The sequence below is a fragment of the Capricornis sumatraensis genome, chromosome 2, assembly GCF_032405125.1.
Source record: "Capricornis sumatraensis isolate serow.1 chromosome 2, serow.2, whole genome shotgun sequence".
NCBI lineage: Eukaryota > Metazoa > Chordata > Mammalia > Artiodactyla > Bovidae > Capricornis > Capricornis sumatraensis.
Genome location: NC_091070.1, coordinates 59,224,262 through 59,242,130, shown reverse-complemented (window position 1 = coordinate 59,242,130; position 17,869 = coordinate 59,224,262). Strand labels below are relative to the sequence as shown.

General features: G+C 36.4%; 1 protein-coding gene across 1 annotated transcript in view; it reads right to left on the bottom strand.

Moving 5' to 3' along the window:
* Positions 1–17,869, bottom strand: part of MAP4K5 (mitogen-activated protein kinase kinase kinase kinase 5) — a 114,139-nt gene that overhangs the window by 81,020 nt on the left and 15,250 nt on the right. Inside the window, exon 3 of the mRNA XM_068966384.1 lies at positions 7,700–7,757. Within this exon, the coding sequence (XP_068822485.1) occupies positions 7,700–7,757 (58 nt within the window). The remainder of the gene's footprint in view (positions 1–7,699; positions 7,758–17,869) is intronic.

Sequence of the window (17,869 nt, the reverse complement as noted above, 5' to 3'; positions counted from 1 at the left end):
ACATGCTTCTGCTCTGTTCCATAGGTTTTGGATCATCCTGTTTTCATTTTTGTCTGTAGGTAATTTTTAATTTCCTCTTCGGTTTCTTCCATAGTCCACTGGCTGTTTAGTAGCATGTTGTTTAGTTCCATGTGTCCCTGTTTTTGCAGTTGTTTTTTTTTTTCCCCTTACAGTTGATTTCTAGTCTCATATTGTTGGAAAAGATGCTTGATATTATTTTAATTTTCTGAAGTTTACCAAGGCATGTTTTGCAGCCATGCACAAGCTCTATCCTGGGGGATGTTCCATGTGCACTACAATGTGTATTCTGTAGCTTTCAGATGAAATGCTCTCTATATGTCAGTTAAGACCATTTGGTCTAATGTGTCATTGAAGGCCTGCGATTTCTTACTGATTTTCTATCTGGATGATCTTTGCATTGATGAAAGTTGGCGGGGGGAGGTTAAAGTCTCCTACTATTACTGTGTCACTGTTGAGTTTTCCTTTTATGTCTGCTAATATTTAACTTATATATTTAAGTGCTTCCATGGTGGGTGCATGGATAGTTACAATTATTATATCTTCTTATAATTATACCTTGATCATTATGTAGTATCCTTCGTCATCTCCTGGATCAGTCTTTAAAGTCTATTTTGTATGACATAAATATTGCTCCTCTGGCTTTCTTTTGGATTTGGATGGAATAACTTTTTCCATCTCGCATTTTCAGTCTTTATGTATCTTTACATCTAAAGTAAGTCTCTCATAGGCAGCATATATATGGGTCTTGTTTTATACCCATTCAGCCAGTCAATGTCTTTTGGTTGGAGAATTTAGTCTGTTTACACTTAAGGTAATTATTGATATATGTGTTCTTAATGCCATTTTGTTAACTGTTTTAGATTTAATTTTGTAGGTCATTCCTGCCTCCCCTTCTTCTTTCTTCTTTTCTCTTGTGCTTTAAAGACTATTTCAGTGTTGTGTTTCAATTCCTTTTTCTTTTTGTGAGTGTATATCTATTAAAGATTTTTGGTTTGAGGTTACCATGAGGCTTTTGTATAGCAATCTATGCATATACATGGTTGTTTTAAGTTGGTCATCTCTTAGTTTCAAATGCAATTTAAAAACCCTGCACTTGACTCTCCTCCCCTCATGATTACTGTCTTTGATATCACATTTTACATCTGTTTCATGAATCCCTTAACTGCTTATTGTGGATATGGATGCTTTTACTACTTTTGTCTTTTAACTTTCCTACTAGTTTTGTGTATGGATGATTTCCTACCTTTACTATACATTTGCCTTTACTGGTGAGCTTTCCCAACAATTTTTTGTTCCTAGTTGTGTCCTTTTTTTTTTTTTAACCTAGATAAGTTCCTTTACCATTCGTTGTAAGGCTGGTTTGGTGGTGCTGAACTCTTAGCTTCTGCTTGCTTGTAAGTCTTCCTGGGTGGCACAGTGGTAAACAATCTGCCTGTCAATGCAGGAGACTTAGGAGATGTGGGTTTGATCCTGGGTCAGGAAGATCCCCTGGAATAGGAAATGGCAACCCACTCCAGTATTCTTGCCTGGAATATTCCATGGACAGAGGAGCCTGGCGGGCTACAGTCCATGGGTCACAAAGAGTTGGACATGACTGAGCACACAAGCAAAGCTTTGACTTCTCCATCAAATGTGAATGAAAGACTTGCTAAATATAGTATTCTTGGTTGTACGTTTTTCTTATTCATTACCTTAAATAAATCATGTTACTACCTTCTGGCCTGCATAGTTTCTGCTGAAAAATTAGCTGATAGCCTTATGGGAGTTCCCTTGTATGTTATTTGTTGCTTTTCCCTTACTGTTTTTAATACTCTCTTCTCTGAAAGTTAAAGTTGCTCAGTCTTGTCCAACTCTTTGCAACCCCACAGACCATACAGTCCATGGAATTTTCCCGGCCAGAATACCTGAGTGGGTAGCTGTTCCCTTCTCCAGGGGATCTTTCCAACCTAGGGATTGAACCCAGGTCTCCCACACTGCAGGCTTACTAACTAGCCATCAGGGAAGCCCAAGAATACTGGAGTGGGTAGCTTAACCCTTCTCCAGGGCATCTTCTTGACCCAGGAATCGAACCAAGGTCTCCTGCATTACAGGCGAATTCTTTACCAGCTGAGTTACCAGGGAAGCCCATTCTCTTCTCTATTTACCTTTAATTTCTGCCATTTTAATTACAATGTGTCTTGGCATGTTCCTCTCTGGGTAAATTCTGTATGGAACTCTCTGTGCTTCCTGGACTTAGGTGACTATTTCCTTCCCCAGGTTAGGAAGCTTTTAATTTTAATGTCTCCAATAATTTGGGATTCCTACAGTGCAAATATTACTGCACTTGAAGCTGTCCCATAGGTTTCCTGTGTGTGTGCCAAGCCCCTTCAGTGTGTCCAAGTCTTTGTGACCCTATGGACTGTAACCCACCAAGCTGGTCCTCATTTCCTTTCATTCTTTTCTCTTTTTTCTTTCAGCAGTAGTAATTTCCAATACTCTGTCTTCCAGCTCACTGATCCATTCCTCTGTATCATTTACCTTACTGTTTATTCTTTCTACTTTTCTACTCTTTATTACTGCTAGCGAATTTTTCATTCAGTTATTGTATTCTTCATCTCTGGCTGTTCTTTATACTTTCTGTTTGTTAAATACTTTTAACCTTCATTATATGCATGTATTCTTTTCCCTAAACATAAAAGCTTTTGAATAGCAAAGGAAACCAACGACAAAATGAAAAGACAACCTACTAAATAGGAGAAAATATATGCAAATGATATGACCAATAAGGGATAATACCCAACATATATAAACAGCTCATACAACTCAACATCAAAAAAGCAAACAATCCAATTAAAAGATGGGCAGAAGAACTGAACAAACATTTTTCTAAAGAGGATACACAGATGGACAATAAGCACATGAAAAGATGCTCAATATCAATAATCATCAGGGAGATACAAATCAAAACCATTTGAGGTATCACTGCACACCTCTTAGAACCGCTATCATCAAAAAGAATGCAAATAACAAATCCTGGCGAGAATGTGGAGAAAAGGAACCCCATATACTGTTGGTGGAAATGTAAACTGGTGCAGCCACTATGGAAAACAGGTTTCTCAAAACACTAAAACACTAATTTGAAGAGATATATGTACCTCAATGTTCATAGTAGTCAAGATACGGAAGCAACCTAAGTGTCCACCAACAGATGAATGGATAAAGAAGATATAGGGTATGTGTATCAACACATACACACAAGAATACTATTCAGTTATGAAACACTGAAATAAACAAACAAACTCCATCTTGCTTTTTGCAGCAACACTGATGGACTGGAGGGCATTAGGCTAAGTGAAATAAGTCAGATAGAGGAAGCCCAATACTGTACATCACATATACATGGAATCTAAAATATAAAACAAACTACTGAATATAACAAAAAAGAAGCAGACACACAGATACAGAGGACAAACTAGTGGTGACCAATGGGGGGTGGCAATATAGGGGTGGTTGAGTGGGAGGTATAGAAGTGAAGTGAAGTCACTCAGTTGTGTCTGACTCGTTGTGACCCCATGGACTACAGCCCACCAGGCTCCTCTGTCCATGGAATTTTCCAGGCAAGGAATACTGGAGTGGGTTGCCATGTCCTTTTCCAGGGGATCGTCTCAACTCAGAGATTGAACCCGGGTCTCCTGCATCGCAGGCAGGCACTTTACCACTGGGCCACCAGGGAAGCCCACTGGGTATAAGTTAGGCTACAAAGGTATATTGTACAGCATGGGGAATATAGCCAATATTTTGCAAAAATTGTAAATGTGATGTAATCTTTAAAAATTGAATTAAAAATAAAAAACTGTAAATAAAAAAGACAACCTGATAGAACTGAACAAAGCGTAAATAAGTAATTAAAAAGAATATTAAAGTGGCCAAACATTGAAATCACATCAAATCAAGAATTTACTGGACTTCTTTCTATGTTATTCTTTTTCGGGGTAAGAATTTAAACATTAGTCAGTCTCTGTATATGAGTGAACTTGAACACAAAACTTTAAAGCCAAGAAGTGAGAAATTCCAATCTTTCACAGCCTTAATTTATGAACCCAGCAACTAATCCATATGTGTTAAATAACTACATCACATAATGGTACGCTTTCTTTTTTAAGGTTTGTTGAGAAGTCAGAATTGTAGGATTTTTAAAATACACTCATTAATTCATGATCTGAATTATAATCAAAAGTAGGATATACCCTTCAGTCAAACAAGTGAAACTGCATTATGAAGAGCCCAGTCTACTTGTTGAAGGCAGAGAAGGGATAAACATCTTCATTTCCTCTGCAAATTCAGCCCATTCATTATCTGGACTGTAACTGTTTCTTGAATGCAACTTGAATATTTATTTGCTCAAATAACCCAAGAAGAGGCAAATGCATGCATAATTCTGTTATATTCTCTTCTATGTGTGCTAATGACATTTTGGAGATCATTTTACACTTATTAGGTGGAACTTAGTAAGAGGACTCTAAAAGAGTATTATTACAGACTATTATTATCCAGGAAAAAAAGGATACTGTGCCCTATCTGAAACCTTGTTTTTAAAGTGATGTCGCATATTACCTCAGTAATCTCTCCATAATGAACCATACACACAATGATCAAAATGCTCTATTTGAAATGTAAAGCCATTTTAATTGTGCAAATTAAGAAACTGGTTGGCATAATTATGGTCACACCATTATTCTACAATGTTTAACTTTATGAAGCAGCAAGTGAATGCACACCTGGTCAAAAAGCATTACTCCTCATTACAATGACCTTTTTTTGTCAAAATAGAAAAACCCATTCCAAAATTTATATGGAATCTCAGGGGACCTTGAAGAGCCAAAATAATATTTAAAGAAGTACAAAACTGATGACTCACACGTCCTGATTTCAAAACTTACTACAAAGCTACTAAAATCAAAACAGTATAATACAGGCACTCTACAGACACACAGACGAAATGAACAGAATAGACAGTCCAGAAACAAACTTTCGCATATACAGTCAAATGACTTTTGATAAGGGTGCTAATAAGACCATTCAATGAGGAAGGACAGCATTTTCAACAAATGATACTAGGGAAAAGTGGATATCCACAGGCAAAAGAATGAAGCTGGACCCTTACCTAACACTATATACAGAAATAAACTCAAAATGGATCAAAGACCTAAGACTATAATGACCTAAGACTGTTTCTTTCATCAAAGAAAACACAGGGCAAAAGCTTCATGTATTGGATTTGTCAACGATTTCTTGAGTATGACACCAAAGGCTAAGACAACTAAAGAAAAAATAGACAAACTGGACTTCATGAAAATTTATACTGTTTTGTGCATCTACAGACACCATCAACAGAGTAAAAAGGCAACCCACAGAATGAGAGAAAACATTTACAAACCATTTTTCGGATAAAGGATTAACTAGAATGTACAGAGAACTTCTAAAAGTCAACAACAACAGAAAACAACTTGATTAAAAAATGGGCAAAGGATTTGAGTAGGTATTTCTCTAAAGCAGATATACAAATGGTCAATATGCACATGAAAAGACACTCAACATGAATAATCCTTAGGGAAATGCAAAAAACAAAAAAACCTACAATGAAATACCCCTCACATCCATTAGGGTGGCTGCTATAAAAATGAAGAAAAATTACAAGCATTAGAAAGCAGGTGGAGAAACTGGAATACTTGTGTATTATGGATAGGAATATAAATTGTACAGCCACTATGGAAAACAGTATGATGGTCCTTCAAAAAGAATAAAAATGTAATTACCATATGATCTAGCAATACCACTTCTGGGTACATACTGCAAACACTGAAAGCAGCGCCTTGAAGAAATATTCATATGCTCACATTCATAGCATCATTACTTACGACAGCTGAAAGGGAGAAGCAACCCAAGTGTCCCATCAAAAGGTGAATGAATCAGTAAAATGTGGTATATACACACAATACAATATTCAGACTTGAGAAAGATGAAAATTCTGACATGAGACATGGATGAACTTTGAGGACTGTTTCACTTGGTTAAGGTCTTCCCTGGTGGCTCCGTCGGTAAAGAGTCTGCCTGCAATGTAGGAAACCTGGGTTCACTTGGTTAAGTGAAGTAAGCCAGGCACAAAAGTACAAATACTGTTATTCCATTTACAGGGAATGCCCAGAATAATCAAACTCACAGAGACAAAAAAAAGTATAATGTTGGCTGCCAAGGGCTGCCAAAAAGATGGGAATGGGAAGTTATTTTTTAATGAGTATAGAATTTCAGTTTTAGCAGATGAAAAGCATTCTGGAATGAATAATTGTTTTGGTAACACAACATTATGAATGTATTTTATACACTTAAAAATGGTTTGAATGGCAAATTTTATGTTATGTGTGTACCTTCAGTTCAGTTCAGTCGCTCAGTCGTGTCCTACTCTTTGTGACCCCATGAATCGCAGCATGCCAGGCCTCCCTGCCCATCACCAACTCCCGCAGTTCACTCAAACTCATGTCCATTGAGCCAGTGATGCCATCCAGCCATCTCATTCTCTGTCGTCCCCTTTTCCTCCTGCCCCCAATCCCTCCCAGCATCAGAGTTTTTTCCAATGAGTCAACTCTTCGCATGAGGTGGCCAAAGTACTGGAGTTTCAGCTTCAGCAACATTCCCTCCAAAGAACACCCAGGGCTGATCTCCTTTAGAATGGACTACCACAGTATATAAAAACAAAAAAAGAAACTGGAGAAAAAAAGAAAGTTAGTAATGCTCTCATTAGAAATGTTTAGGAGATTCCATGGTGGTCCAGGGGTTAAGAAACCGCCTTGCAATGCAAGGGACACAGGTCTGATCTGTGGTCTGGGAAGATGCCACATGTCTTGGAGCAACAAAGCCTGTGCTCCACAACTACTGAGCCCGTGCTCTGGAGCCCAGGAACCACAACAACTGAGCCTGCTGGCCACAACTACTTAAGCCCGTGCACACTAGAGCCCGTGCTCAGCAACATGAGAAGTCACCACGATAAGAAGCCTGAACACCGCAACTACAGGAGTCCGTGCTCTCTGCAACTAGAAATAGCCTGCACACAGCAACAAAGACCCAGCATAGCCAATAAATAAATAACATTTTTAAAAAAGAGAAACTTTTAGGATATCAAAATTAAAAATTGCTTCAAGTTTTATATAGTAGTTGTAGTTTTATTTTCAGTATTTTTTAAAACAAACAGCCTTTTGACAGAAGTGTTTAAAAAAAAGCATTATGCTAAGGCCAGAATTATTAAACCTATATCAACCAGCGAGGGAATGGCTGACATATAAAATATAATTATCCTGAATTTCACCAAATATTTCCCCCAAATCAATGAATACTTTATTAATCAAATTATCATAAAAGTTAAAACTGAAGTTAAAAATTTCACTATAATCTTAAAAAGCAAATTACCTTCAGACTGTCAAGGTGTCTTTCAATTTTTGAATGTGCATATCACAAATTTTATTTAGTAACGAAACTACTGCATCAAATTTGTCTTTTATCAACAACTTCCAATGGAATTTCATACAACCATACTGGAGATACCCTACTGCCCTGACAACATAAAAAGACTCTTGGAAGAAAGGAAACAAGGAAGGATATACGGGGAAAAGTGTTCAAAAATTATTTTGAGAGTTTTAATACATACCAGGCTCCAATTTGATAATTTTTACTGCAGCCAACTCTCCCGTATGTATATTTCTGGCCTAAAATAAAAATGAAAATAAAAATTTTAAAAAGTCTGTCAACTATATAAAAGTTACTTGGTACTTTGTTAATTAGCTACTTATGAGTCAGGCTTTTAACAAAGTTGAAAAATAAAGTCTTTATTTCCAATGAAATGAGAATAATAATTTTCGCAGTAAGGAAAAATATAGAAAAAATACACACACACACACACAACTACCTTTAATCCCACCACTGAAAGACAACTACTGTTTAAAATTTTGGTTTCCTTCCAAGTCTTTTCTTACACTTAACTTTTCTCAATTAAAAAAAATACTCATGGTTTTTATATATTTATTAAAGGAAAATAAAAATATCAAATCGTGTATCTTACTATCCAGAGGAAAAAGCTAACATTTAGTCTACGTGTTCCTTTTTGGCCCTGTGTGTGTGCTCAAATGTGTATGTGTTGTACAAGATGTGTCATCACAGTCTTCTACAATATGGTTTGCAGTTTAGTTCAGTTCAGTCACTCAGTCGTGTCCAACTCTTCGTGACCCCATGGACTACAGCACCCTAGGCCTCCCTGTCCATCACCAACTCCTGGAGTTTACTCAAACTCATGTCCACTGAGTCAGTGATGCCATCCAACCATCTCATCCTGTTGGCCCCTTCTCCTCCCACCTTCAATCTTTCCCAGCATCGGTCTTTTCCAGCAAGTTAGCTCTTGCATCAGGTGGCCAAAGGATTGGAGTTTCAGCTTCAGCATCAGTCCTTCCAATGAATATTCAGGACTGATTTCCTTTAGGATGGACTGGCTGGATCTCCTTGTAGTCCAAGGGACTCTTAAGAGTCTTCTCCAACATCACAGTTCAAAAGCATCAATTTTTCAGTGCTCAGCTTTCTTTATAGTGTGCAACGCTGCCTAATTTTCCATTGATGGCACATATAATTCATTTAACTCATCTGCTATTAATGGACTTTTAATAGGATTAGGATTTAATAGGACTTAGGATTTTAATATTATTTTGGAATTAGAAATATATATATATATCTTACAGCTTTATATCTATCCATAGCCTTGATTATTTCCCTCAAATAAATTCCTAGAAGGGAAAATATTTACCACTTAACAAAACATCATGGACAGACTTAGTATAAATAATACTTCGATGATTATCACAGCAAATATTTTAGCACATATCAAAGTCTGTTAGTAAGGCAACCTATAAGCATAATTGTTACATCAAAAGGTATGTGGATTTAAAATGGACATATTGCCATATTGCTCTGAAAAAAAATTATTGGGATTTATACTCATGCCTTGGAGAAGGAAATGGCAACCCACTCCAGTATTCTTGCCTGGAGAATCCCAGGTACAGAGGAGCTTAGTGGGCTGCCATCTATGGAGTCTCACAGAGTCGGACACCACTGAAGCGACTCAGCAGCAGCAGCAGCATACTCATGCCTAGCTTAGATGTTACATCTATGTCTGCCAAGTTCTATTATAGGTACAGATTTGTATTAGTTTTAAGAAATCATGTATTTTCTCAGTGCAATATATAATTTTAAGTGGTTCATAAAACCATTCTTACTGCTAGATATTAAGGATATTATACATAGTTTTTTCATTATTTAGCATTTTTTTTTAATGGATTCTAATGAAATGACTAGGTCAAGGGCATAAATATGAACATTTAAGGCCATCAACACATACTGCCAAAATGGTCTAAAAACATTGTACCGACATACTGTCGTGTATATTCGCTCAATGTCTGACTCTTTGTGACCCCATGGACTATAGCCCACCAGGCTCCTCTGTCCATGAATTCTCCAGGCAATAAGTGGGTTGCTATTTCCTTCTTGAGGGGATCTTCCCTACCCAGGGATCAAACCCAGGTTGCCGGGTTTACAGGCAGATTCTTTACCATCTGAGTCACCAAGGAACATATCAGATGATGCTAATATGAGTGTTCATTTTATTACACCCAGTGGCACATCATATGTGGAAACACAATTTAATAATCTAGAACATTTTTCACTTCAGTGTATTAGATTTGAAGGTGAATTTTCACACACATAAAAAATAAGGAGCATTTGATAAAACAGGACAGTATGATTACACTTTTTTTGCTAGATTAAGTAGGTCATGTTACCAAAGAAGAGAGGGAAAGAAAAGGGAAGGGAATAGAATTATGACAAAGATTACAGGAAAGATAGTGTCAGAAGGGATATTTTTAGAAATAACATATAGATGGTGAGAAAAATAAAAGCATGGGGACAGCAATGCAGAGGCAGTCACAAACAGAAAGGTAGAAGAAAAAAAGGATTTTTTTCTACAGAAGCAGTCTCAAATATTTTGTGATAAGTTCATATATTTTCCTCATCTATCATGGTAAACAGGGTAAGGAGAAGTCTCAGGAAAAGAAAACATTTGACCTCACCCCTATCAATGGCTACCCTTCCCCCCAGCTGCAAACACATTTAGAAAAATGGGAAGAGATAGCCAGAAGCCTCACAACCATTCCTACCCTCTCTTCTTCCCTGTCCTTAACAAAAGAATCATCTCAAGTCTTTTCCCAGTCCCTAAGATCTTTCAGCATTTTATATCCATATAGTAGAATATTATTCAGTGATATAAAGAAACGGTGGGAGTAGGAGGGAGTTTCCAGAGGGAGGGGGGATATGTGTACTTACATGGCTTATTCTTGTTGTTGTACAACAAAAATCAACACAACATTGTAAAGCACTTATCCTCCAATTAAAAATTTTAAAAAAGGAATGAGCCATAGAATGGACACATGCATATGTATGGATGAATCTCTTCGCTGAGTCCCTAACAATCACAACATTGTTAATCAGCTATACTTCAATATAAAAAAATTTTTTAAACAAAAAACCCCAAACCAAAACAATAACCAGAAATGAGCTGTCAAGCCATGAAAAGATACGGCAGAACCTTAAATGCATACTAAATGAAAAAAATCAGTCTGAAAAAGCTATATACTATATGAGTCCAACTATACAATATTCTAGAAAAGGCAAACAATAGGAAAAGTGGTTGCCAGGGGTTTGGGTGAAGAGTGATGAACAGGTGAAGTGTAAAGCATTTTCAGAATGGTGAAACTAGTCTCAGTATGAAACTGTAATGGATACATGTCATTATGTATCTGTCAAAATCCACGAACTGTACAACATAAAGAATGAACCTTTGGTTGAATAATTGTAATAAGTATACCACACTTAATGCAAGATGTTAATAAAAGGGGAAACTGCGTGGGTGGGTGGGTGAGGTGTGGATACATATAACTACGTATCTGCTCAACAAGTCTATAAATAGAAAACGGTACTCAAATTAAGCCTATTAATTATTTTTAAAAGAATACATGTAAAATCATATTAAGTATATTGATATTTTCAGACATATTGTGCCAATATTTATGATTAGAAACAATACAACTATGTTGTGTTTCACTTTAACAGACCCAAAATGAAGATGCAGGAACCAAGGACACAGTTTTTAAGAGATTCTGAGGCACTCAGAAAGGAACAGATCATTGAAAAGTTTGAACAATCTCAGAATCACATAAAATAAAGATGGTATTTTAAAATTCAGCTACCCATGTATAAGCCAAAATATATTATTTGTCATTACAGAAATAAAAGTAAAGAATATAAGCTAAAGGTTCCACTGACAGGATAAACACTTAAGTGTCAGTCTCCATTTTGAAGACATATTTCTGTTCTTTCCAAATGAAGGCCCGATGGGCAAAAGTTCAGACTCTGTAATTTTCCAGCTGGATTTTTAAAACAGAAAGCAGTACCAGGCTCTTTTATAATGAAAGGCAAAGAGGCTTTCAAAAAAAAAAAAGATCTTCTAAACAGAGACTTTACAGATTCAATTTACGAAAGAAATCTTTCAGAAATTTAACTATACAATTTCACACTTTAATCCAGTGGAGTCAAACGTAATACTAGTTTTTGAAACCCAACATTTCCTTTTGACAAATTAAGTGTCAATACACCTAAAGAAACTAGATATTCTCAAGTATTTTTGTTTCTTAACTTTAACACACAAGAATTTGAAGATTCTGTGCTGCATTTCTAATAGGAACTAATAAATACCACAACACCTCTATAAGAAGTTCTAAATTATTTCTGAGTCCCACTTATCTTAGAGGTTATTGCTATACACTAACACTTAGACTTAAGGGTATACTAAACACCCAAAAGTCTAATAAAGTATTTCACTATAGTTCATTTATTTAACTCTTTATTAATCAGGAATTAAAATTATTAGATGAAAAAATATAAATAATAATAAATGGGATCAGTGTCACTATACAATCCATAGAAGAGCCTTCCTATTTAAATTAATTTTCTATCCTCATTGCCAGGGTACTTTCCTTATCTCTTAATATTTCCAAGTCAATTTACTACCAAAGAAGTACTTTTACTCAAACTCTTCTGTCTTGGACTTTTAATGCATACTGAAACATTAAATTTCTGCTTGTACCAAGAAGATGTTTGTCCTCCTAACTAAACCATTTCTATTTTAACAGTATTATGCACTTATCAGTTTTGTAAACCATGGACTTTCCCACATGCTGTAAGATTTTTAATGTGACTAAAAAATAATTAAACTTTTGAGCTATCAACAAAGAATACAAAGATATAATTTAAGGCATAGACTATCTCATCAGTGAGGAAGATGGAAGTCCTCTCATTCCAGCGATTCTTCCCCCTCACTAATCTAGTGCATTCCCATATGACTACCAATTACATCTTTCAAGTCCTCACATCTTAATTGTCAGGGTTCCATGGTCCACCACTCCATTTATAATCTCTCCCTTACAGACACCCTTAAATTCCTTCTCTTCTTATCCTCTATCATGCTAGTCTAGCAAAATCCTTATCTGATTAAACTGATTATCACTAGCTCCATATTGATATTGAACAGCTAAATGTTATTGGGAAAAAAACTTATAAAATCACATTAATAGGCCTTACTTTCAAATCATTACACAAACCTCGAACTACAACTTCTCCACCAGGTTTGATTTTCTACTCTTCATAAAAAAATATTTTATACTTCTCTCTTGAAGCCTTTAACACTACCTAAGCCTCTGTTACACCTCTGTTACCTATCCATTAGAATACTCTATTTACTGAATTTAATTCCGTATGAACAGAGTCTCATCTTTTCTTTATCTAACATTCTACTATGTAGTCCTATGGCTTTAATAACCATCTCCAGGATTAATATCTCCTCACCCAGCTCCAGACTCTTAAACCCATGGAAACCTGACACACATGCCAACCCTAACATGCCTAACATATAACATTCAGTTATCCCTGCTCCACAAACACTTTCATCTTCACAAATTCCCAATCAAAATAAAATTTACTGCAGCCAGTCAGTTGCTTAAGCACAAAACCCAAGGTCATTCTTCACTTCTTTCCTTCACATTCTTCACATCCAATAACTCAGAAAAAACTGGTATTTTAAAAATATAAAGCAAATTCATTAACTTCTGTTGCCTCCTCTGCTATACTCCACTCCAGCTTGTCTCCATTCAGTTCAGTTCAGTTCACTCACTCAGTCGTGTCCGACTCTTTGCGACCCCATGAATCGCAGCACGCCAGGCCTCCCTGTCCATCACCAACTCCCGGAGTTCACTCAGACTCACATCCACTGAGTCCGTGATGCCATCCAGCCATCTCATCCTCGGCCGTCCCCTTCTCCTCCTGCCCCCAATCCCTCCCAGCATCAGAGTCTTTTCCAATGAGTCAACTCTTCGCATGAGGTGGCCAAAGTACTGCAGTTTCAGCTTTAGCATCATTCCTTCCAAGGAAATCCCAGGGCTGATCTCCTTCAGAATGGACTGGTTGTATCTCCTTGCAGTCCAAAGGACTCTCAAGAGTCTTCTCCAACACAATTCAAAAGCATCAATTCTTCCGCGCTCAGCTTTCTTCACAGTCCAACTCTCACATCCATACATGACCACAGGAAAAACCATAGCCTTGACTAGACGGACCTTAGTCAGCAAAGTAATGTCTCTGCTTTTGAATATACTATCTAGGTTGGTCATAACTTTCCTTCCAAGAAGTAAGCGTCTTTTAATTTCATGGCTGAGGAATCAGCAAATTATTTAATGTGAAATGCAAAGGAACAGCAAATTGAGGATAACTCCTAGTTTCTGGATTGTACAAGTGAATAAACACTGTGATTCTATTCACTAAGATGACAAACACAGAAGACGGACACATTTCATGGGTAAAGGGGAAGGACAATGAAGGAATATAGATGAGGGGCTCAGATATGAACATATTTAAATTTCAGGTTCCTAAAGATGAGCAAATTCATTGGAAAAGACCCTGATGTTGGGAAAGATTAAGGGCAAGAGGAGAAGGGGGAGACAGAGGATGAGATGGTTAGATGGCATCACCAACTCAATGGACATGAGTTTGAGCAAACTTTGGGAGACACTGAAGGACAGGGAAGCCTGGCTACAGTACATGGGGTCACAGAGTCAAACATGACTGAGCCACTGAACAACACTAGAAAACTAACAGCATATAAATGGAATATACTGTAAGCCACTAATAGCTCCTGAGGCTCAAGAACTAACATGGATTGGAGGCAGACTGGGCATCATCAACAATACTGAATCCAGGCCAGTAGACGAGATAACCTAGGAAGAGTACATAGCGTTAGAAGAAAAAAAATTCAAGAACAGAAATCCTAAAATATTACTGACATTTATGGGATAGTGAAACAACTCTCCAGGATAGATTAGGTGCTAGCCCACAAAACAAATCTCAATAAACTTCAGTTCAGTTGCTCAGTCATGAAGAATGAAATCAGAGCAAGGATCTTTTTCAATGACATTAGATTAGAAATGAACTACAAGGGAAAAAAAAGCTGCAAAAAGTACAAACACATGGAGGCTAAACAATATGCTGCTGCTGCTGCTAAGTCACTTCAGTCGTGTCCGACTCTGTGCCACCCCATAGACAGCAGCCCACCAGGCTCCCCCATCCCTGGGATTCTCCAGGCAAGAGTACTGGAGTGGGGTGCCATTGCCTTCTCCGAAACAATACGCTACTAACCACTGAAGAAACCTAAGAGGAAATTTAGAAAGTACCTGGAGACAAATGAAAATGGAGACACAGCCATCCAAAGTCTGCAGGACGCAGCAGAAGCGATTCTAGAAAGAGTTTATGCAGATGCGAGCCTACTTCAGCGAACAGGGAAAATCTCAGACACCTAACCACACACCTGAAGAGACCAGAAAGATGAGAACAAACAAGCCAGAAGCTTGAAAAGGAAAAGAAATAATAAAAATGAGAGCAGAAACAGAAAAAAAATTTTAAATGTGAAAGATCAAAAAAAAAAAAAAAGAAAGATCAATAAAACTAAGAGGTGGTTCCTTAAAAATATGAAGAAAATGGATACACCTTTAGCCAGACTCATCAAGAATAAAAAAAGACACAAATAAAATCAGAAAAGAAAGTTACAACTGACACCTCATATATCCAAGGATCATAAGAGAATATTACAAACAATTATACACCAACCAAATGGACTACCCGGAAGAAACGCACAAATTCCTAGAAGCATACAAACTCTTACTGAATCAGGAAGAAACATAAAATATCAGCAGATCAATCACCAGTAATGAAATTAAATCAGTAATAAAATTTTTCCCAACAAAATTCCAGGATCAGACAGCTTAAAAAGTAATTCTACTAAGTATTTAAAGAAGAATTAACACCAACCCTCTGCAAATTACTCAAAAAATAGAAAAATGAAAGAAGGAACTGATTCTATGAGGCAAGCACCATCCTCATACCAAAACCAAACAAAGACACAACAACAAAAAAGAAAATTGAAGAATATCACTGATCAACATAGATACAAAAATCATCAACAAAATATGAGCACAGTGAATTTAATAATACATTAAAAGGATTATATACTATGAACAAATGATATTATCCCAGGGATACAGGATGGTTCAATAGCTTCAAATCAATCAATGTGATATATCACATGAACAAACTAAAGAATAAAAATCATATAATCATCTTAAGAGATACAGAAAAAGTTTCTGACAAAGTTAACATCCATTTACGATACTCTACAACAAAGTGAGTATAAAGGGAACATACCTCAGCACAATAAAAGCCATATATGACCAATCTACAGTGAACATCATACATAACAGTGAAAAGCTGAAAGCATTTCCTGTGAAATCAAGAACAAGACAAGGATGCCCATTCTCACCACTTATATTCAACAGTTTTGGAAGTCCTAGCCACAGCAATCAGAGAACAAAAATAATAAAAGGAATCCAAATTGGAAAGGAAACATAAAACTATCAATAATTGTAGATGACATATTATATATACAGAAAATTTTTAAGATGCCACCAAAAAACTATTAAAACTAATAAATGAATTCAGTAAAGCTGCAAAATAAAATCATCATACCACCTATAGACTGAATGCAATCCTTATAAAAATACCAATGGCACTTTTCACAGAACCAAAACAAATAATTCTGAAATTTATATGGAAGCACGAAACACTGCAAATAACTAAAACAATCTTGATAAAGTAGAAGAAAGCTGGGGGTATCACACTTCCTGATTTATTTACATTATAAAACTATAGTAATCAAAACAGTATGGTACTGGCACATAGGTCAATGGAATAAAAGAGTCCAGATACTCACACTTACATCGTTAATTATTGCAAAGGAGGCCAGAATATCAAATTGGGAAAAGACAGCCTCTTCAAGAAATAATGCTCAGAAAACTGGACAGCTATATGCAAGAGAATCACACGAGACTACTTTCTTACACCATCTGCATATATCTTAAACTCAAAATGGATTAAAGACATAAATGTAAGACCTAAAAATATAACACTGAAGAAAACATAGGCAGTACACTATTCGACATTGGTCTCAGCAATATTTTTTTAAAATATTCTCCTCAAGCAAGAGAAAATCAAAAATTAAAGAAAAAGCAGACTATATCAAACTAAGAAGCTTTTGTACAGCAAAGGAAACTACCAACAAGACAAAAATGCTACCTACTGACTAGGAAAATATACTTGCAAATAAAATATCCCATAAGAGGTTAACATCCAAAATACATAAACAGCTCATACAACTCAAGATCAAAAAAAAGAAAAAAATTCACTTAAAAAAATGGGCAGAGGACTTTTCAAAAGACATATAGACGGCCAACATGTATATGAAAAAATACTCAGCACCACTAATCAGTGAAATGCAAATCAAAACCACAATGTCACAGCTGTCAGAATAGCTATTATCAAACAGATAACAAATAAAAAGAGCTGGCAAGGGTGTGGGAAAAAAGGAACCCTTGTGCACTGCTGGTGGGATGTAACTTGAAGCAGCCACTATGGAAAACAGTATGATGGTTTCTCAAAAATTCAAAAATATTGAATAGAACTGACACATGACGAAGGAATATCACTTCCGGGAATCTATGCGAAGATAACAAGAACACTGACTCAAAAAGATACACACTGCATGCCACTATTCACTGCAGATTTATTTACAATAGCCAAGACATGAAAGTAATCCAAGTGGAGATACACACACACACAACACAAAAGCACACACATGTGCACACACACGCGCACAAGTATATTACTTAGCCATAAAAAATGAAATCTTCTCATTTGCAACAATGTAAATAATGTTGTAGATACTGTGCTAAGTGAAGTAAGTCAGACAAACACTTTGATTTCTCCTATATGTGGAATCTAAAGCACAAAACAAAACAGAAACAGACTCGCAGATCAAACTGGTGGGTTGCCAGAGGGGAGGGGGATGAGAGATGAGTAAAATAAGCCAGGGAGATTAAAAGGTATAAACTTCCAGTCACAAAATAAGTCAGTCACAGCGATGTAAAGTACAGCATAGGGAATACAGTCAATAATAGTGTGTAATAAATTTGCATGGTAACAGATAACTAGACTCACTGCTGTGATCATTTTGTAATGTGTAAAATTACTGAATCACTCTGCAGTACATCTGAAACTAATATTGTAAATCAATTGTTGTTGCTGTTGCTGTTGAGTCTCAGTCGTATCTGACTCATTGTGACCCCAT